The 21,549-nt window shown below is 41.3% G+C and overlaps 1 protein-coding gene across 5 annotated transcripts; it reads right to left on the bottom strand.

The window, feature by feature from the left end:
* Window positions 1-221: 221 nt before the first annotated feature.
* On the bottom strand, window positions 222-15,968 carry LOC114699570 (synaptosomal-associated protein 23). 5 transcript variants are annotated; one of them, XM_028878662.2, is made up of 9 exons: window positions 15,895-15,968; window positions 15,725-15,795; window positions 15,094-15,135; window positions 14,674-14,722; window positions 13,947-14,064; window positions 10,338-10,370; window positions 5,695-5,850; window positions 3,469-3,613; window positions 222-800 (listed from the first exon to the last, which is right to left on the bottom strand). In XM_028878662.2, the coding sequence occupies exons 2-9, from the start codon at window positions 15,779-15,781 to the stop codon at window positions 735-737; spliced, it is 666 nt and encodes a 221-aa protein (XP_028734495.1). In that variant the 5' UTR covers window positions 15,782-15,795; window positions 15,895-15,968; the 3' UTR covers window positions 222-734. The 5 variants fall into 5 exon arrangements, with proteins under 5 accessions (XP_028734495.1, XP_028734496.1, XP_028734494.1 ...); XM_028878663.2 differs by having other exon boundaries at window positions 15,725-15,798; window positions 15,895-15,962; XM_028878661.2 differs by having other exon boundaries at window positions 15,725-15,827; window positions 15,929-15,962.
* Window positions 15,969-21,549: the final 5,581 nt, after the last annotated feature.

Below are 21,549 nucleotides of genomic sequence, written 5' to 3'. Positions count from 1 at the left end.
TAGTGAGGAAGTCTCATATTTCACATACATATGTACATCTTTAAAAGACTGGTAACAACTTCACGAGGTTAACAGGCCTACATGGGTTCATGATATGAGAAGAAAAGGCACTCATTTATAGTGTCCCTGTATGTGCAATATGAAACGGGATACCAGAACCTACGCACAGACACAAATCACTACGCATTCAAAGGGAGGCTCACTTTAAGAAACACACTGTATTCTCCTTTGGAACAGAAGCTACAAAATAGTGATGTAAAACAAAATGCATGAGTAAAAGCTCCCACCCCAGGCATTAGCCTGTTTTGTTTTGTCTTGGTTTTTTTTGTTTTGTTTACCTGTAGTCTCTTTAATGAGTTAACAACTTCATTTCTTATTCCTTCCTCTTGCTCTTTACCATAAAACCCAAACCAAACCAACCAACAACAAGAGCTACTTATATAGATGCCTCCTTCATGGCTCTTTGGCAATGCTTCCAAATCTTGAATGCAAAAGAAGCTAAGTGAAGAGGCTGACAGACTATGTGTGATGTGCAGAAAGCAGCCTAAGAGTGTGAACTGAGAAAGAGAGACTGTGAAGAAGTCTGAGCAAGAACCTACCCCAAAGGACAGAAAATAAGTAGTAGGAGGCGTTCCTCCTCTGGTCCTTCTTTCACACACTTTCAAACTCTGAACAGGTAGTGGCTTATGAGGAGCTAGAGAACTAAGTAACTGGTAAAGAAGTACAGCATGGCTCTAGCTGTCAATGAGTTTCTTTGCTCTTGTATTGGCAATGTCAATCCGATCCTTGTTGGTGTCAGCCTGGAAAAAAAAGTAAAAGAAAAATCTCAGCATTTGTTCACAAAACACTTTAAAACAAGTTGAATTGAGGGGATGAGAGTATAGCTCAGTTGGTAGAGTGTCTGCCTAGCACACATGGGCCTGGGTTCAATTCCACAGCACTGCAATAAAACTGGGCATTTACAGCACATGCTTGTAATCCTAGCATTTGGAGAGTAGGGGCTAGAGGACCAAAAATTCAAGGTCTTCCTCAACTATATCATGAATCTTAGGCCAGCCTATGCTACATGAAATTCTGTCTCTGGGAGGCAGAGGCAGGCGGATCTCTGTGAGTTCAAGGCTACCCTGGCCTACAATTCTATGGGCCTACATTCAATCCCAAGCACACACACACACACACACACACACACACACACACACACACACACTCACACACAACCACGCGCATGCAGATGCTCATACAGTTTTATATACTTGGGACCTAGATATGAGTACATGCCTATAACCTTGGCACTCAAAGGACTATGACAATAGCAAAAATTCAACATCAACCTGGGTTACCGTCAAACTGTCTCAAAATAACAAAAGAGGTGAGGATATAGTTCAGTAGTAGAGCACTTGCCTACCATACATGAGGCCCTATGTTTAATCACCAGTACAACAAAAAAGCAAAATTTTTGAATTTAATGTGTATGGGTATTTCACATATATGTATGTCTGCATACCGTGTGCCTGTAGAAGCCACAAAGAGGGCATTAGATCCCTGGAACTAGAGTAGGATACCATGTGGGTGCTGGGAATCCATCCCCAGTCCTCTAGAAGAGCAACAAGTGCTGCCCAAGCCACCCAGCCCCCAAGGGTTCCAAACATGCCCCACCATGTCTGGCTTGTATGTGGGTGCTTGAGGTCCAAAGGCAAGTCCTCATGCCTGCATGGCAGGCTCTTCAGCTGAGCCACCTCTATTTATTCTGGAGACTAGATCTTATTACCTGGGCCGGCCTTCAGCTTGTGAGTTCAAGTGATCTTCCCACCCCTCTAAGTGGCTGGAATTATAAGCATGCAACACCATGTCCAGCTCATTTTTGATGAAATAAAGTATGGCAAGAATGTTTCTCAACAGGAGTCTCATATTTGGAGCTACTCTAGTTCTGACCAAGAGAGACCGAAATAACCTTGCCAAAGATCTTTGGAACAGATGTACTGCCACCCACAGAAGCATCTAAATTAAAATGATGTGTAATCTACACCCTAAACCCAGAATACAGCATACCAACACATGAGGAACCATCATTTACTCTAATGGTATATCCTGTAAGTGGCTCCAGCCCAAGTGCCTGAAGAGGCCAGAGGGTGTCACACTCCTTAAAGCGGAACTTGTAGGCAGTGGTCAGCCGCCTGATGTGGTTGTTGGGAATGAACCCAGGTCCTCTCTAAGAGCAGTAAGTGAAGCCAGATGTTTTGGAGCATGTCTTTAATCCCAGCACTCAGGAGGCAGATCTCTGTGAGTTTGAGGCCAGCCTGGTCTACAGAGTGAGTTCCAGGACAGCCAAAGATACACAGAGAAACCCTGTCTCGAAAAAACCAGAAAAAAAAGCAGTAAGTGCTTTTAATCACTGAGCCATCTCTCCAGTCACACATAACTTTTTTTTTTTTTTTTTTTTTTTTGGTGATATGGCATGCGCCACTATCACGCAGCTAGGCTTTTATTTTTAATGTATATTCCACAAGAACAAGTTTTACAGGACTGATTGTTTGCTACTGACTCCTAACATGGAGCTGCAGAATCTTACTAGGTTATCAGTGAAAAAAACAAAAACAAAAATAAAAGCTAACATGCATTCAGGGATGAAGCAAAAAACCACAAGCAAAGTTAGAACAGGATCTACTCAGTATATTGTTTTGTTGTTGTTTTTCTGAGACAGGGGTGCTCTATGTAGCCCTGGCTGTCCTGGGATTCACTATGTAGACCAGGGTGGCCTTGAACTCACAGAGATCCATCTGCATCAGCATCTACTTCCCCAGTCATTATGCCCAGCTTATTCAGTACTTTCTTTCTTTCTTTCTTTTCAAGACAAGGTTTCTCTGTACAGCTCTGGCTGTGCTTTGTAGATCAGGCTGGCCTCAAACTCACAAGATCCACCTGCCACTGCTTCCCAAGTGCTAGGATTAAAGGTGAGCACCACCACCTGGGTACTCAGTACATGCTTAAATTTTAAAATTACATTTATTTATTTGTTTGTCCATTTATTTATTATATGTACATGTGTATAGAGGTCAAAGGACAATTTGTAAGAACTGGTTCTGTCCTTCTACTGCATGGGTCCCAGGGATCAAAGTCAGGTTGTCAGACCTGGTGGCGGGCATCTTTACTCGCCGAGCCACATCTCCAGCTCTACACAATAAATTCTCGGCTTCACATGGAAAGTTTTAAGTTAAACTTCATTCCAAGCCCATGCCTCCCAACAAATCAGCTGCCATGAGCAAAACAGCAGGATTGGCCTTTTGTTTTTAAAAAGCTGGAGCTGCCATCTCAGTGCTGACTGTTCTGAGTAGATAGCATTTATCCCCCCCCCTTTCTCCCAAAGATACCTAGCACAGATGTCGTCACTAAAGTATCACTGGATTGGCGATCTCATTTTCCTGTGCTCTTCTTTTTTTTTTTTTTTTTTTTTTTTTTTTTTTTTTTTACCTTTTCTGTGATCCTCTGTATTTGCTGGTTCTGAGCATCAATTTCATTGCCCATGTCCAGAGCCATGTTCTTTAGGTTGCCTAGGATACTGCCCACTTGAGTCAGGTTCTCTTCCATCTCATCTTCTCTGGCATCATTAGTTATACTATGACAAAAAGAGAGTTAAATCAGAACTTTTTGTTGAGTTACAATGGACTAGTCTGGAATTAGTTATTATAAAAGTAAGTAATCAAAATGATGCTCAGCACATGAAGGAAAGGGAGAATACTACTTTGAGAAACAGTCTACAGTGAGAGAAAGGAACAAAGGAAGGGAAGAAAGAAGAGAAAAGGCAGGCAGGCAAGCAGGCATGGGGCAGGCTAGCAAGATAGTTTAGCAAGTCAAAGTGCTTGCTGCACAGACCTGATGACTTGATTTCAATTCCTGGAACCCATGAGAAGGCAGAATGAGAGACTCAACTCCACAATGCTGTCTTCTGACCTCCACACACGGTATGGCATACATGGTCACACATACATGTATAATACTGATTTTTTTCTTTTTGGTTTTTGTTTTAAAAAGCCAAGCATGTTGGCACATACCTGTAATCCTAGCACTCAGAAGGCTAAGGCAAGAAGATCAACACAAACTGGAGGCCAGTGTGGGCTACACAGACCTTGTCTCAAAACAACAAACAGCAAAGGCTGACCAGGAGAAGAATATCAGAGCCAAATAGAAGACTATCAACACACAACTCTGGGGCAGTGATTCAGAGTTTATTTTCCAGCATCACTGAGGTACTTGTTTATGGTAATACATTAATTTTCACATTCTGTTCCAAATCTGCCCAATCAGGAACTGTGAGTGGATCTACACAATCTTTTTTTTTAATTCAAAAATTTTCCTCCTTAATCAGAATCTCACTATATAGACTAGCATGACCTAGAAATCACTGTGTTTCTCAGACTATTCTTGAATTTGGAGATTCTCCTGCCTTAGCTTTCCAACTGCAGGGATTACCAGGAAAGCAGCTTGGTTCCTACCGGAGATAATTTTAGCACGCTACCTTTGGCTGGCCTATGGCTCCTGGGTTAAAGCAATCCTCCTACCTCAGACTCCAAGCCAAACTGAATCTGTATGTTTTGTTTTAACTTTTACAATTATTTACTTGTAGTGTTTGTGTGCACATGCACATGTAAATGTTTACAGTGCATGTATGGAGATCAGAGGATAAGTTATGGGAGTCGGCTCTCTCCTTTTACCATATGGGAACTGGAAATTGAACTCAGGACAGCAGGCTTGGCAGCAAGCTCCTTTACTGCTGGGCCATCTTACCAGCCCCAATCTGTGTTTAATAAACCTTCAAATCAAGCTATGCACATTCAAATCTAAACAACTACTACTTTAAAGTAGATTGGAAAACTATGGTGTAGTTGAAAATCTAATAGAGTCATTGTATCTAGAGTAAACATCAAAATGAAATAGTTGTTTGATGGAAGTACTTAGACCTTGAAGAAATCATTGAAGAAAACAATGACTGTTTTCTGTTATCTATAAAGTTGCTTTACTGAAGGAGCTTTATGCCTTTACGATTTTGGTCCCAGGCCGATGCTGGCGCACCTGGAATGTCTTGCATTATTAGGTACTGCAAACAGTGCACAGTAAGGACTAAAGTTACAGGGTGGGATGTGTCCTTCGTGAAACACACAGATTAGAGTAGGGCTTTGGTATGAGGACTTCATTTTACCCAAAAAACAACTTTGGTGAAACAATAAATATGCTTCTGCTGATGGAGGTTCAGGCCACGGAGGATGGATCTCCCTGCTGCCTCAGAGCCTGATCACATTTGGAGGGACCCTATTTCTTTGATCACGCTGTGGGACTAAGAACACTGGCACTACGGCATGACTAGGTGGTAGACAGTGGGAGGCTGTGGGGCTGGACAGCAGCTCCATGGGGGACAGATCTTGCTCTGCCTTTTCTTGTACCCCCTCTCACTGCTTACTGTCTGCCAACAAGTCAAAAACAACCTTCACCATATTCCTGCTGCCATGATTTCCTTTCCAAGCAACCATGGACCCTTTGGAATAAGAAGCGAAAATAACCCTTTCTTTGAAAGAAGAAGAGGGGAAGGAGGGAAACTGACGGAGTACTTGTTGAATTGGGGCTTGTATTTAGCTACACACAGTTTTTAAGATGAGCCATTCGTTAGGAGAGCTGTAGAAACAGAAGGAAGAGCTGGCCTACCGTTTAATGTATCCACCGCTAGCTGTTCCTGTGCTTTGCTGAGGCTGACCATTGGTTACTCGGCCTGGTTGCTTAGATACCACATTGCTGGATGAGCTGTCTCCACCATCCCCCCATGTTGCCTTATAGTTCTTTCCAGACTCAAAGTTCTTCGTCCTATATAAATGTCAGGGATACAGGCAAACCGAAAAGCAGGAAAGAGGAGTTAAAATTATTAGTACTTATTACCTTGAATAAGACTCTACCACTCCTGGCTAAAACTAGGTTATCTGTACTATGTCTAACGGCAATAGACAAAAGGGATGAATCAGATAGTTCTACCACAGTTAATCTTTTTTTTTTTTTGACAGGGTCTTACTATGTAGCTTTGGCTGTCCTGGCACTTGCTTTGTAGACCAGGTTGGCCTGGACTCATAGATATCTGCCTGTCTCTGCCTCTCAAGTGCTGGAATTAAAGGCCTGAGTCACTATTTAATCATGTTTAAAAGGTCCAAATACTACTACCCCTACTACCAAATCTTTGCTAAGACAGTAGCAAGTGGCAAACTGAAAAATGATACTTAAGTCTTTCAGCTTATAGCCTTTTCCAAAAAAAAAAAAAAGTTAATGGATACTGGGGGGGGGGGGCACGCGGCGTGGGATTCCTTAAGAAAGGTGTTCTAGGATACACAAAGATTCCTTGGAGGAATCACAGAGATTGATGTGTGGGTTGAAATAAGTCCAAGAAGGTAACAGTTGGACCTATCTTTGTCCCCTGTTTGAACCAGAATAGTTCTGGATGAGACTTCATTGCTTTAGTTTGTGTTTTGCTTTTGTTTTTCGAGACAGGGTTTCTCTGTGTAGCCCTGCCTATTCTGAAACTTGCTTTGTAGATCAGCCTGGCTCTGCCTCCAGAGTGCTGGATTAAAAGCATGCACCATCAAACCCAGCTTTGATATGTGGGTTTGTTTGTTTGTTTGTTTGTTTGTTTGAGACCTGGTTTCATTCAGCCTAAGCTAGCCTCAAATTTATTATGTACCCAAAGATGGTCTTGAATTCCTCCTGCCTCTGCTTCCCTACTGCTGGGCTTAGGGGTGGGTATCCTGGTTTATGTGGTACTGGGGATCCAAGCCAGGGCTTTTCAAATGTTAGGAAAGCACTCTACCAACAGAACAAAAAGCCCCCAAACCTGATTCTCTCTGAACCCAATGAGAGCTTGATGAGTCGGACTGCATCTGCACCTGCACTCTTACATCAAGACGGGTGATGGCTGTGCTGGCAGCTGGACCTCGTGAGTCTGAGGCCAGCCTGGTCTACATAGTGAGCCCTTAAAATAAAACTCAGAGCCAGGAGGCGGTGGAGCACACCTTTGATCCCAGCACTCAGGATGCAGGGCCAGGCAGATCTCTGTGAGTTCGAGGCCAGCCTGGTCTACAGAGTGAGTTCCAGGACAGGTACCAAAACTACACAGAGAAACCCTGTCTTGAAAAAAAAAAAAAAAAAAAAAAAAACCCAAAAAATGAATAAATAAATTAATTAATTAAACTAAAAAACAAAACAAAACTCACCTCAAAGTTTTAGGTGTAACTAGTAAGAGTCAACACATGGGATGTGCTTCTCAACTGATAGATACACTTGGCAAGCAAAAAAGGCTCAGGGAAGCGCTTTTCTTTTCTTTTCTTTTCTTGAGATAGAATGTAACTACATAGCCCAGGCTGGCCAACTCTTGACCCTCCTCTTGATTCTACTTCCCAAGTACCAGGATTACAGGCTGGTGACCCCTCACTTGTGTCATGTGACTTTAAATGTCTATTTCAAAATCGCCTTTTACCAAGTACTTTGTTAGAGTCAAGATCTTACTTAATTTTCATTTTATTTTTCTATTAACAAGAATTAAGCACAATGTTCCTATAATATAAGTCTTATTTATCCTAGGTTTAAGTTAGTCTCATAATAGTAAAAATTGCAAAAGCAGAGAATTAAGTCTATGAAAAAAAAAAGGTGGTTTCTTCCTTAGTGAAGACTCAGTTCTGAGAAAGCCAGAATTGGACCTTATCATTTCTTCTCCAGAAAGGGCTCTCTACCCAGGGTGAAGTGGCACATGCCTATGACCCCAGCACTCAGGCAGCTGAGGCAGGAAATCGTTCAGTTGAGGCTAGCCCCTGTCTTAAAAACTAAAGGCAGCTCGGTGAGTAGAGGTGCTTGCTGCAAAGACTGAAGGCCTGAGTTCAGTTCCCAGAATCTACATGAAATAAGACGAGAACAATTCCTGCAAGCTGTCTTCTGACCTTCACATGCCAAAAAGAAGGTGTGCGTACTGATTTATGTATATGGGGTGTAATTTCTGTTTAAAAACCTCGATTGGCTGACGCCACAGTATGCATGTCGAGGTCAGAGGACAACTGCTTCCCTCGGTTGTTTCAACTGGCCTTCAACCTTGCTGAGGCAGGTTTTCCTCTGCTGCTGCTGGCTGACAAATTTCAGGGCCATGCTCACTCGTCCTGACAGCAGAGCACTGGGTTTACAGATGCACACACACCAGTGTATCAAGCTTCGAAACTGGACTGGGGGGCTTGGGCGCCTAACACTTCAACCTACTGAGCCATCTTGTAGGCCCTTAAAGGAGAAATTTATGAATAGCAAAAAGCTAGTTCTCAAAGTGCTTTTCTTCGTTCCATCCTAAGTTCTCATAATTATTTTTTTAATTCGTAAGATTTTTTGGTCAATCAATCAAGCCATGTTAAATTTTTCCTGGAACAAGGTGAGATTATCTAATTTTCAAATTGATATTTTCATATAATTACCTGTTAATTTAGCAAACCAATTTGTCACGTATACTTTGCTAAAATGTAAGTTCCAAGCAAAAATCTAAAGCAGAGTAATAATATACAAAATAGCCGGGCGGTGGTGGCGCACGCCTTTAATCCCAGCACTCGGGAGGCAGAGGCAGGCGGATCTCTGTGAGTTCGAGGCCAGCCTGGGCTACCAAGTGAGTCCCAGGAAAGGCGCAAAACTACACAGAGAAACCCTGTCTTGAAAAACCAATATATAATATATATATATATATATATATATATATATTATATATATACACAAAATAAATAATATTTCTCAACATTTTAAAAATAAGAGAAAGTTTTATTTTTATATATATATATACACAAAATAAATAATATTTCTCAACATTTTAAAAATAAGAGAAAGTGGTTTCTACTCTATTGTACATATGTGGTGGGGGGCTTCTAGAGTCCCAGCACCCTACCAACGAGCTACAATTCCTGCACAATAGTCAGAAGTATTTATCGAGGTAATATAAGTAGGGCTTTTATTAGGATGCCAGATTGTAAAACAGGTGGGAGAGAGAGTGATGATGAATTTACAAGTGAGTAATAAAATCCAGGCACAGTGGCATGCCTGCTAACCCAGTACTCTGGAGACTGAATAACGCTCGTTTGGGCTAACATACGGTGATCCTGTCTCAAAAACAAAAAATAAAACAAAAGTGACCCATGAGATACTTCATTTTTAAACAATGAATTATAGTCTTCATAAATATTACAAAGATTAAAAATTAAGACTGGCATTACCACATACAGTATACTGAAAGGTTTAACTCCAGTGAAAAATTAGGATTAGTTAACTCTATTAACCAATTTGAAATTATAGAAAGCCAAAGCTAACATATGATAGGAATTATGCAACAAATTAAAGTATATGTGAAGAGAAAAAAACCTTTACCTAAAAATAAAGACAGTATTACATATAGTAACATGTAAATTTTCTTTCTTTCCTTGTTATTCTTTTGTTTTGTTTTAAAATAGCTTTGACTGTCTAGAACTCACTCTGTAGACCAGGCTGATCTGGAGCTCAGAGATCTGCCTGCCTCTGCCTCCCCAGTGCTGGGATTATAGGTATGGGACACCATGCCTGGCACATTTAAAATTGATATTCATTTTATTCTCAATAGGATTAATGATGACTAGATTGACAATTAATTCCTTGATTTGACAGTGGCCTAAATCATGGGAAATTAAAGTACAGAGAAGCAATCTCCAGGCACCAGAAGGTGTGAGATCTAATGGGGAGGACCATGATCAAATTTCTGTGACCAGAGAGATGCAGTCAGCCTGAGTTTCCCACCTTTAAAAGAACTACACTGTAGCCTCGGATTACAAAGGTCAACCATTTAAAGTTTATAAAATTTCAGGAGTGCTTTTAGTTTGCTAATACTAATGTTACTTAGCAAAAACTTAGTTTTTGGTACATTAGTCTAAAGGAGTTATTAACAAACCAGGATCCTTTTGTTAGGTCCATCTTTTGTCTGATGGCGCCCATCAAGACAAATTCACTTCACACTACACACCACAGCACAGCTTTTTCAAACAGCTTCCATCACTCACCAACCCATGCACATGCACAGAAGAGCCATGTGAAGCATCACCTTTAGACAGCACGTTAGCAGCTCAGTGTGTACCTCAAGACCGCATCTTAAAGATCCCTTTGATCAGTTACTGAGCCCGGCTTTTGATGTTAGATCTTCATTTTTAGTAAGCACGAAAGGAAGAGATAAGTGAGAGAATCAGAAGCAGACAACAGTGAATGCCAAACAGAACATTTTAGAGCAGCTTTAGAGCTTTAAACACACGATGCGCTCAAATGCCTGCCTGGTTTTAAAGAAACAACCACCATCTGAGAATCTAGATAAAAAGAAACAAGAAAACAATTTAAGCCATTTCATACTTCATTTTTCCTGAGCATGTCCAAAAGATAATATTCCTCAGTAAAATTCTAAAACTTATTATGAGCAGGAAGTACTGGCTGGCAGCACTGAAGTCCCCTCAATCTTCCTTAGTGGTAGAATGCTTGCCTGCCACATGCTAGGCCTAAGTGTGATCAAAAAAACACACTAAGACAATAGCCTCAGCTGCAGTTACCAATCCCACCATTATGAAGCAAAGTAAACAAAAAGTAGTAATAACCCTTGTCTTCCAGAGTTTTATAGATATCTGAATGGTAGATAAACAATTGTGAGTGAGGGAAAGAGGGAGGAAAGAAGGGAAGAATATATGAATCCAAGTTGTTACCTACTGGTCTAGTAGTACTGCTAGAATGAATTTGTGACTCACAAACAAGGAGGCCTAAGATCTGTGTGTGTCTGAGGGCCTCATGTTATGGCTGATTATGTGCTCAGCCTGAAACAGATTGGCAGGTGAGGTCAGAAAGATCTAGACAATGGAGGGGAAGAAATGGAAACAGCCGAGGGACAAGTGACACATGGCAGCCAAGGTGTCCGTGGTGTACAGACATAGGACAAAAAAGACTCCCCTAGACATCTTTCAGCTAAGCTCTGCTCTCTCTTCATGGACAGCTGTTCTGTCACAGCAGTCCTTGACTCTATCTGGTAAGGATTGCTTTCTCTCCACCCACTGAGAAAGAGTTCTACCAATATTGATGGTGAAAGCCTACTTCAGGGCCATGTTCTACTTTCTCTGCCCAGGTCCAAGAAAAGCTTGTTTATATATGGCAGGGATACACAGAAGAAAAAAACAAAATCAATACACCCATTGTTCTACCCCCATGTACTCTCACTTTTGACGTTTTTTAGAATTCATTGCTATTTTGTTTATTAAGCTACAACTTAGAGCCAATCTTGCTCTAAAGAGGAGTATTTCTTTTTGTTCAAGGAAGTTTACCTACTTTCTCTTCCCTCATTCTTCCAAGATGGTACATGGAACATAGGCGAGAGGAACAAAAGTTCATAAAACATAGCTAAGAGTTTGAGTCACACTACACAGGCATTTAGAATTTGTTTGCTTGAATCAATCTGCTAAACCTGGTTGACACATTGTAGTTTTTGTTGCTATTGTTTTGAAGACAGGGTCTCATGTGACTCATGCTGACCTTGAACTTGATTTGTAGCCGAGGAAGAGAATAACCCGAATGCTAGGATTATAAGCATACACTACCACTCCCAGTTTTATGCAGGGCTGAGACTCAAACCCAGGACTTTATTCATGCTAGGCAAACACTCACTCTACCAACTGAGCTACATCCCCAGGCCCAGTCACAGCTATTCAACTATAAACTTTCAGAGAGTCAACCAAGGTCTAAACAGGTGAATGAGCTTATATTAAAGGTAAAAAGAACAATGTCAAATCCTAAATTCTCACGACAAAACAAAACCAGGAGTTGATCAACAAGGAACTTAACTTTTTTATTTAGTGAAAACTGCACACAAGGGACTGGAGAGATGGATCAGGGGTTAAGAGCACTGGCTGCTCTTCCAGAAGATCTGGATTCAACCCTAGCACCCACACGGTAGCTCACTATCTTCTCTAACTCCAACTCCAGGGATCGAAGGCCTTTTCTGGCCTCAGTGGGCACCAGATATGCACGTGGTACACAGACATCATGCAGCCAAAACACCCCTACACATAACATTTTTCTTTAGTTGAACAGAAAAATATTATAACATAAAAACACTTATCCGGGAGCTGGGGAAATGGCTCGGCAGTGAAGGGAGTTTGTGTGCGGGACGAGGACCTGAGTGTAAATCCCCAGAACTCACATTAGACAGCACAGCAAAAACAAATCATACTTACCTGAAAATATGTATGTATATAAGACTTAACTCATTTGAGGCTAATGCTGGGATTCTAAGCACTTGGGACAACTAGCTGGAAGCACTGTTTATGAAGCTCTGTCACTTAACCTATAAGACGTTCATTTCAACTAAGAGTTCAAAGATGAGCTCCTAAAGATTAATGGTTAACTGCCTCAGTCCAAACTTCACCTTAGCTGAATATCTGTTATTAGTTAAAGATCATGGAGTTTGCCTCGTCCAAGAGTAAGAAGAGAATAGAAATTTTCACAATGAAATAAAACAAAATGAGTGACCAGGCAGGGTACTTTGAATCCCAGCACTCAGGAGGCAGAGGCAGACAGATCTCTGAGTTCCAGACCAGCCTGGTCTATAGAGCGAGTTCCAGGCCAGCCAGGACTACATAATGATACCCTGTCTCAAGAAAACGAAAGGAGTGAAGTCCTTTGTGTCAAGCACAGTCTCATACAGTTATACTATAAAACATTCTCTGTTTCCTAGAGATGCCGTGTGATGTTTTAATTGTCAGCTTGTCACAATTTAGAATCACCTGAGAACCTCAACTGAGGAACTATCTAGCTCTGGTTTGCCTGTGGCCATGTCTGTGGGCAGCACCATTCCCTGGCAAGAGGCCCCAACAGTGTGAGACCAAGGGAGGAGACTAGGTGAGAATAAGCAGCCAGCTCGCAGCACTCACTGCTCTCTGGTCTTGGATGTGATGTGACAAGCTGCTTCAAGTTCCTGCTGACTTCCCCTCGGTGATAGACTATAACCTGGAATTGCCATCCAAATAAAACTCTTTCTTTCTTTTAAGCTGCTTTTTGGTCAGGGTGTTTTATCAGATAAATGAAAACTAGGCCACACTATCCATCATCATCTTCTTGGATCCTCCCCTCTCCATGCTCCCAATACAACCAACTGATTTAAAGTGAACTGCTGTTGATTTAAAAATTTCATCCTCTAATCTCAGGATAAAGTCTAACTTCAAAGACCCAGAAAATGAATTGCTAGTAACGAGCTTCCTGGTGCAGTCATGAATGTCAACCAGTCTATCAGCTGCTTAGCTCTGGCATCCAAGCTCCTCTACCAGCTACTTACATTTCTTTGGCTACTTCTCAAATGAATCATGTAGCTCAGTTAAATTCCCTTTCCTTCCGTGTTTTATTTTTTGTTTTTTGTTTGTTTTCTGGTGCTAGGGCCTTCCACTCAGCCTCATCCACAGACCCTTTCCTCCACATTCATCCAAATCCTTTCACTGACAAAGCTCAACTCATGCCCTACCTCTCCTATAGAGTATCATCTAACCACACCCACGTGTACCCTAGCCTTAGTGGACATCACACCATCTAACACTCACTCTAACACCCTGTCTTTTGAAGAAGTCCATTCTTTACTCCTTGAATATCTAGACACAATGCCATTCTGTTCTGCATCATCCAGATGTACATTTCCCAGTCTTTTTTGTATGCAGATTGCTACAACAGTTGGTCAATTTAGCCATGGTTTTCTACAAACCTTCCTGTTTACATGAAAACCTTGATCTTCAGTTTGTTTTTTAACAAAGTTGCACAGTTATCTAGTTACACTTCTGACTTTATTTCAGGGTAGGGAGTAGACACTGATCTTCTCATATACTGATTTATTTTTAAAAGTTCTTGATTTATCAACTTACCTATTACAAGGGCAGACGCAAAGGCCACAGCACTTGTTGAGTTCTGTTAAAGTCTTCTCTGCCTCTCTCATGTCTTTATTTATTTGGTCCATGCCTTCTTCTATGCGATTTAGTTGTTCTAAGAATAAGTTGTGGTGTGTTACATTCACAGATGTCCAGTGAAAATGCTATTGTTACCCAGCAATAAGCTGCAAACTCCACTCTACCAATCACCTGCCAGTGAATATCAGTACCAGGAAAACAATACTCATCTTGAGGCTCCTGGAGCCTCAATGCAGAAAGATTTGTTCACACAGCAGCATGTGAGGGTTGCTCAGAAACCACTCTTGCAACCAGACCAGATTCCCAGCATTTCTAGCATTTAGTCACTATCCTAGTGAAAGCTAGATGGGATTAACTAAGGTCAACAAAATTGGATATTTCTAAACTCACCTCACCAAAATTTAGACCTCTTTTAGAACTTGCTATCTGAGAATGATCCAAAAAATATCATGTTTAATGTGCATGTGACAAATGCCTACAATAAGCCGTGCATATCTAACAGACTTGTATACAGTTGGGCACTGTTGCCTCTCATCCCAATCTAGCAATGACCATGAGATCATAATTTAAATAACAAAAAGAAGAAACATATTACTCTTATAAAGAGAAGGCTGAATTTTCTAAGTGGCTGATTTCATAGGGATTTTTGACCTTGTAAGTCAAACTTATAATGACTTCAACTCACCCCCTTGTTCATCCAGCATAGTGATGGTCTTGATTCCTGCATCCTGAGACTAAAAGGGGGAGGAGGAAGATGAAAGTACAAGAAGACAACCCAAAACAACAGCAAAACTTGCAAATACTGACAAAATGACAGAAAGAATCATATTGAAAACCAAATTCTCAGAAACTAGCATCACAGACAGAACTAGCTGCTTCACACCAACACACATATTATTAACCCCTGAAGTAATTAAGTCACAAGTTTGTGATAAATTTATCTTCCCTGTCCATATCCCATACTGTCACAGAAAAAAACAGAAATGGCTTATCAGTACATCACCGGACAGTCTTCAGCAAATGCTGGTTTCAAGTGACACCAATTACAGCTAGTGCTAACGTCCCATCCATACATCTCTGTATGCGAAGACTGAATAATGCTTACCTCGATGGCTAATCCCAGGATTCTCCTTGTACTTTCCAAAGACTAGGAAGAAACACAGAGTTAGAGCATTCCAAAAAATATAGGAAACAAACTGATCACAGGCTATAGTTATGATGCTACTTTATTTTTAAAACTTGCCAGAACAACCATCTCCTTACAAGAAAGCAAAAAAGGAGATGACTTCACTTTCATTTCCTTCCTACTAGGCACCCTTAAGAGACTTCAGATGGTGGAGTCAATGGAATTTCACGCAGGTAGGCAGAAATATGTGTATTACACAGATTTTAAGGAATCATTCAAGTTCAGAATTCCTTCCAGAATTGCAAGTAACTGTTAAATACTAAACACTTTAGAGGGACCAAGAAGAAGCCAAAAATGATCTCTAAAAAAAAACTCTCATTTTTCTACTGTAGAAATGAAAATAGAGGCCTGCAAAATGTCTCAGGAGGTAAAAAGTACTTTCCTACCGAACACGACCACTTGAGTTCAATCCCTAGAACCCACATGATGGAAGGAGAGAGTGACTTCTGCAAGTCGACTTCTGACCTCCACATGCATCACTCACACACACACACAGCAACTAAATTCATTAAAATGTAATGAAATATTAAAATGAAAAAATATCATTTACCTCATCAGTAACCTGGTGAGCCTTTAGCTGAATTTCTTCTGGTGACAGATTATCCATGATGAATCAAAACTCTACTGGACACAGAAACAGAAATATGGATACTCTAGAAGAATAAGGATACAGAAAAGTTTGAGGCAAAAACCATAGGTTTATGGGATTTAGGTACTTACCAGGCAAGTAGATTAAAAGGGTCAATTTCATTACCTGTTCAACTACACCACAGAGCCAGGAACTCAAGCTAAGAGGAAAAATGGATATTTAATGCTATTAGTATAGGAAGTACACCTAAAACATAGGAGAAATACTCTTTTTTTTTTTTTTTTTTTTGAGACAAGCAATCCTATATCCTAAGTGGGCTTGGACTTGCTTTGCAGCAGAGGATGACCTTGAACTTCTGATCCTTCAGTTCTGCACATCCTGTGTGCGGGAACACAGGGTTTCACAAATGCTAGGACAAGCACTCTACCAACCAAGCTACATGCCCAGGCCCAGCTGTAAGTACTCTTTCCAATGGGAAAGCGGTTCTTGGCTTAAAACACAAGGCCTCAATGAAATTTAAACTGTGGAGACTATTAGAATCAACTCTCGGGCCAGTGAGTCCGCTCTGTGGGAAAAAGCACCTGTTATGCAAGCATAAGCACCTACGGACACTCAGATGGCCTCGCAGGTAAAGGTGCTTGCCATGCCAGCCTAGTGGCCTGAGTTTGAGGCTGGAACCCATCTAAGGTATACGCATTATGGGATAGATACAGGTTTCCTTCACTGCATTTGATAGCTTTATATTACATTTTGTATGTTTGTACATGTATACCTAACATGTGCCCTTGTGTGTATAAGTCTGAGCACATGCATGTCATCGAACAGATACTACACTGCCCCTGTGTCAGAAGAGAGTCTCAGGATACTTGCCTTCCACCTTGTTTGAGACAGGGTCTCTTTTTGTTCTCTGCTACACAGACTAGGCTGCTAGGTCCAGAGATTCTCCTGTCTCCACCTTCCCCTTAGCTATGAGTACTGGGATCATACTTGAGCTACTGCACCTGGCTTGACAGGGGTTCTAGGCATCTGAACTCATGTTCTCATGACTGCATCGCTATCACTTGATAACACCAGGCTCACAGTCTAGATTTGGGGTCTTGAAACATTTTCATTGTTGTTTCTGAGAAAGAGTCTCATGTAACTCAAGCTGGCTTCATACATGCTATGTAACTGAGGGATACTTGGAACATCTGATCCTCCTGCCTTTGCCTCCCAAGTGCTGGATCAGAGGTGTGGGCCACCATGTTAGCCTTTGGAAACTTGTGATTATAGTAAGGTAAGAGATGTCAGTGGGCAGATGCTGACCAGGGAAGCTACTAAAACTCCTAACACCCACTCTGAAAGCTGATCAACAAAGAACGATCATGCACAAATGTTAAAAGTGTTGAGGTCAGGAACCCTGCTGTGAGCTATACTGATAAGCAGAGAATCAAATTAACCAGAAATATATTACTAGACTACACTTTTCAAAAGGGAACAGGTTTTGCTCATCATTCTGTCTAACATCTCACAGGATCTGACAGTATGTACTTAGAAAATAACTAATGAATGAACAAACAAGTAGAGAAACAGGGCGCACTCTCAAAGGAATACAGCTCTTAAGAAAAGAGCTGCACTGGAGGAAAAAAAAAGCCGGGCAGTGGTGGCGCAGGCCTTTAATCTCAGCATTCAGGGGGCAGAGGCAGGTAGATCTCTGTGAATTCGAGGCCAGTCTGGTCTACAGAGCGAGTTCCAGGACAGGATCCAAAGCTACACAGAGAAACCCTGTCTCGGAAAAAAAAAAAAAAAAAAAAAATACTGCACACGGTAGTAGCAAAAAGCAGGCAAACAATCACCAGAACCACACCCCAGAATTTACCACTGCAAGTGTGTGATATGGAATTAAATGGCCAGTTGGTCACTGTCAAATTTCCTCTGTTGGGGCTGCGGGTGCAGCTCAGTGGCAGAGCATTTACTTTATATGCACAAGGCCCTGGGTTCAATCCCCTGTAATGTAATAATCATATACTTTTCATCTTTTGTGTGTTGGGAATTGAATCCAGGGCTTCAAACAGGCTAGGCCAATGAGCCACAACTCCTAGTCTTTAAGTTTTGTGTGTGGCTGTGTATGCAGCTAAATGTACCACATGCATTTAACTAAGATTCTGAGCCTAGAGCCGGGCGGTGGTGGCACACACCTTTAATCCCAGCACTCGGGAGGCAGAGCCAGGCGGATCTCTGTGAGTTCGAGGCCAGCCTGGGCTACCAAGTGAGTCCCAGGAAAGGCGCAAAGCTACACAGAGAAACCCTGTCTCGAAAAACCAAAAAAAAAAAAAAAAGATTCTGAGCCTTAAAAGTTCATGTAAATAGTATATTTGAGGTCAGTGAGATAAAGGTGTTCATCCAAATCTAAGGACCTGGGTTCCACCCTAAATCTACACGGTAGGAGAAAGAGACCCTCCAGGTTGTCTTCTCAACGTCCGTGTGTGTGTGTGTGTGTGTGTGTGTGTGTGTGTGTGTGTGTGTGTGTGTGTGTGTGTTGTCACATATGTATGCATGTTTGCAGACAGACGCAAATAAATTAGTTTTTACAAGCATCAGAAGTTCCAAATCTAACTTCATACTTTTAATACCTATGGTTCAGGCAAAATATTCACACACTGTAAGTAAGAAATATTGATACTGGACAGATGGCTCAGTGGTTAGGAGCATTAGCTGCTCTTGCAGAGGACCTGCATTCAGGTCCTAGCCTCCACATGGTGGCTCACACCCATCTGTAACTCCAGTTCTAGGGGTCTTAGGCCCTCTCCTGACCTCCAGCACCACACACACACACGGTGGACAGACATACATGCAGGCAGAACACCAAACACATAAAATAAATAAGTTTTTAAAAAAAGATATAAAGGCCTTCCCTGAAATAGCAACTATTCACTCATTAGATATTAACATGAAACTGTATGCTTTATTAATTGCTAATTGTTTAGAAATCTTTAGCTTTATCATACATCTCTATGCTATGCTATCATATCTCTTTGGGTAGGAGTGGTGGTATACACTCAATCCCAGAACTCAGGAGGTTGAAACAGGAGGATTAGGAGTTTGAAGATAGACAGAAAACACAGCCAGTCGAGACAGTATGGGGGAAGAAGATGAAGAGAGTTAATTTGTACCTTGTCACCTCCAGATGGTCACAGACCTTTCCTTGCTCTACACTTGTCTGCTTAGGTAGATTCCGGCTTCTCTGTCACTTCCTAGAGCCCCAGTCAAAACCTGCTCTTCCTAAGCAACATGCTCTAAAGTCACCCGTGGTTCCAATGAATAACTCCTTAGTGCCCAACAGAGGGATAAGAAACAAGAAAAACCACTACATATTAATCAATTAATCCCTGCAAACAGCACCTCAGCCAGGTTTTCAGACAATATACTACAGATACAGAAACATGTAGGATAAGGAAGCCCAGATCTCTCAAACACACAATTTTGTAATTCTATTCCTACTGTTGATTCTTGCCAACTACAAGTCAATATAGTTGTTAGTAAAAGCTAAACAAAACAAACTCTCAAATGGGTTCAGAGAAAGGCTTGAATCTACAGCTGATCTGTTTCAAAACTGAAGACTAAGAATCCGGCCTTCTAAAAATCAAGAGATATAGTTGGAAAGTAAATGAATCAGGTGACAGTGAGGTCATCTGGAAACACGCCCTTTCCATGAACTCAAGTTCTGCTTAATACTTCCCCCTTCTCTAAGCAGAGGACTACGATAAGGATCTGGAAGGAACAAAGACCTCGCACACTAGGTGTGCCAATGTCAGGAAGCAGGTGTGTAGACTTGGGATTCTTTTAAAGGTTATTTTTGCTAATGTGTATATACGAGTTTATGTGCACTACATGCACACAGGAACTCTCAGATGCCAGAAAAGGGTTGTTCTTTGACCTCCATGTGTACACACACACACACACACACACACACACACACACACACACACAAACATATACATAAACATACAAACAAAGAGAGTAAACAACCAAGACTCAGTTTCCTCGTTGTAAAATAGGGACAATAACATACTTTGTTGATTTCTGGTGAAGACGTAAAGAAATGCAGGCAGCTGGACAGTGCAAGCCTGTATTCTCTGTACATAGAAGCAGAGGATCAGGAATTTAAGGTCAGCCTAGGTTACAAAGAAAGATTCTCAAAACAAACATACATGAGTGAGTCTTCAAAATCCTTAGCACAGCCAGGTGTGGCAGCAGCACATGCCTTTAATTCCAGCCCTCAGGAGGCAGAAGCAGGTGGACCTCTATGATTAGTGAATTCCAAGTTAGCACACTCTCTGGCATGTGCCTAATATTCAATAAATGTTACCCACAGCCGCCCCTACACACACACACACACACACACACACACACACACCCCGCCCCTTCTTGTTTCTTTGTTTTTGAGAAGTCTCATGCAGCCCAAACACTGACTAAAACTTACGTATTGAAGACAACTTTGAATGAATGTCTGATTCTCTCCTATCTCCCATGTACTAATATTCCAGCCTATGCCAACAAGCACCATTTAAAGCTTGGCTAATTTTTTTAGTTTAAATTACAACTAATGGTCCTAATATTATACCAAGTTGAAGTAGTCGACAAAACCACATATTTCTTTACAAATCTAAAACATAAGCTTCCCCATAAATGGCCTTTCTCTCTTTCTTCTCTTCTAACTTCACAAGTAATAAGCAAATGACAAAAACATGAAAAACAAGTGAATAATGTAATTTCATTAAAAATGCACTATAATTACAGTAGAGAAAAATATAAACTGAAAAAGTCTAGAATAGATTTACAAAATACTTCTAATTGGCTGTGATATACTCAAAGTAGACAGACATATCAGCAAATGCCCACTGTCCTATCACCTGGAAGGCTCACACAGGAAGATCGAGGATAACCTGAACTATAGGAGTTCAAGGCTATTTTGGGCTACATACTGAGACCTTATCTCAAAAAAAATGGGGATAGGGTGGGTAGGAATAGAGTACTTGGTGCTCTTACAGAGGGCCTGGGTTTGGTTCACAGCCCATATAACTCTAGTTCCAGGGGGTCCGACAACTTCTCCTGGCCTCCTCAGGCGGCACCACGCACACACAGGACACACACACATGTATGCAGGCAAAACACACACAAAAATCCTTTCAAAGTAATTTTTTTTCTTCTTTACCCCAATTTCCCAAATCATTTGCTATAGGGTTATATTGTAAAATTTCACATATTGATCTTCATCATTTTAAAATGATAGTTTACAACAACCAAGAGATTTATTTATATGAATGGAGAAAATAGGCAGCTGGAGATATGGCTCAGTGGTTAAGAGCACTTACTGATTCCAGGACCCAAGTTTGGTTCCTAGCACCCATAAGGAGGATGCTCACGACTGCCTGCTACTCCAGCTCTAGGGGGATCTGATGCTTCTGGCCTCTGCAGGCACTCAGACTCATGTGCACATACCCATACACATACACATGTATACACATAATTGGAAAAAAAAAAAAAAGTGGGGCAAGGAGGTAGATCTCTGTGAGTCTGAGGCCAGCTCGGTCCTCATCGTAAACTCCAGGCCAGCCAGGGCTATACAGTGCAACCCTGTCTCAAAATACAAAAAAACAAACAGAATGGAGAAAATAGAATAAGAAATAAATTTTAGACCCAGGTTCCAAGTATATACCATTTCCTGGTTCTCTTGAGAGAAATCTTGCGGTTGGCACATACAGTAAATCTAAATTATCGGAAATATCTCCAACCACTGGCAGATG

Source organism: Peromyscus leucopus, chromosome 4 (genome assembly GCF_004664715.2).
Source record: "Peromyscus leucopus breed LL Stock chromosome 4, UCI_PerLeu_2.1, whole genome shotgun sequence".
Taxonomy (NCBI): domain Eukaryota; kingdom Metazoa; phylum Chordata; class Mammalia; order Rodentia; family Cricetidae; genus Peromyscus; species Peromyscus leucopus.
The sequence above is the reverse complement of the archived record's forward strand: the minus strand, read 5'-3'. Positions and strand labels throughout refer to the sequence as shown.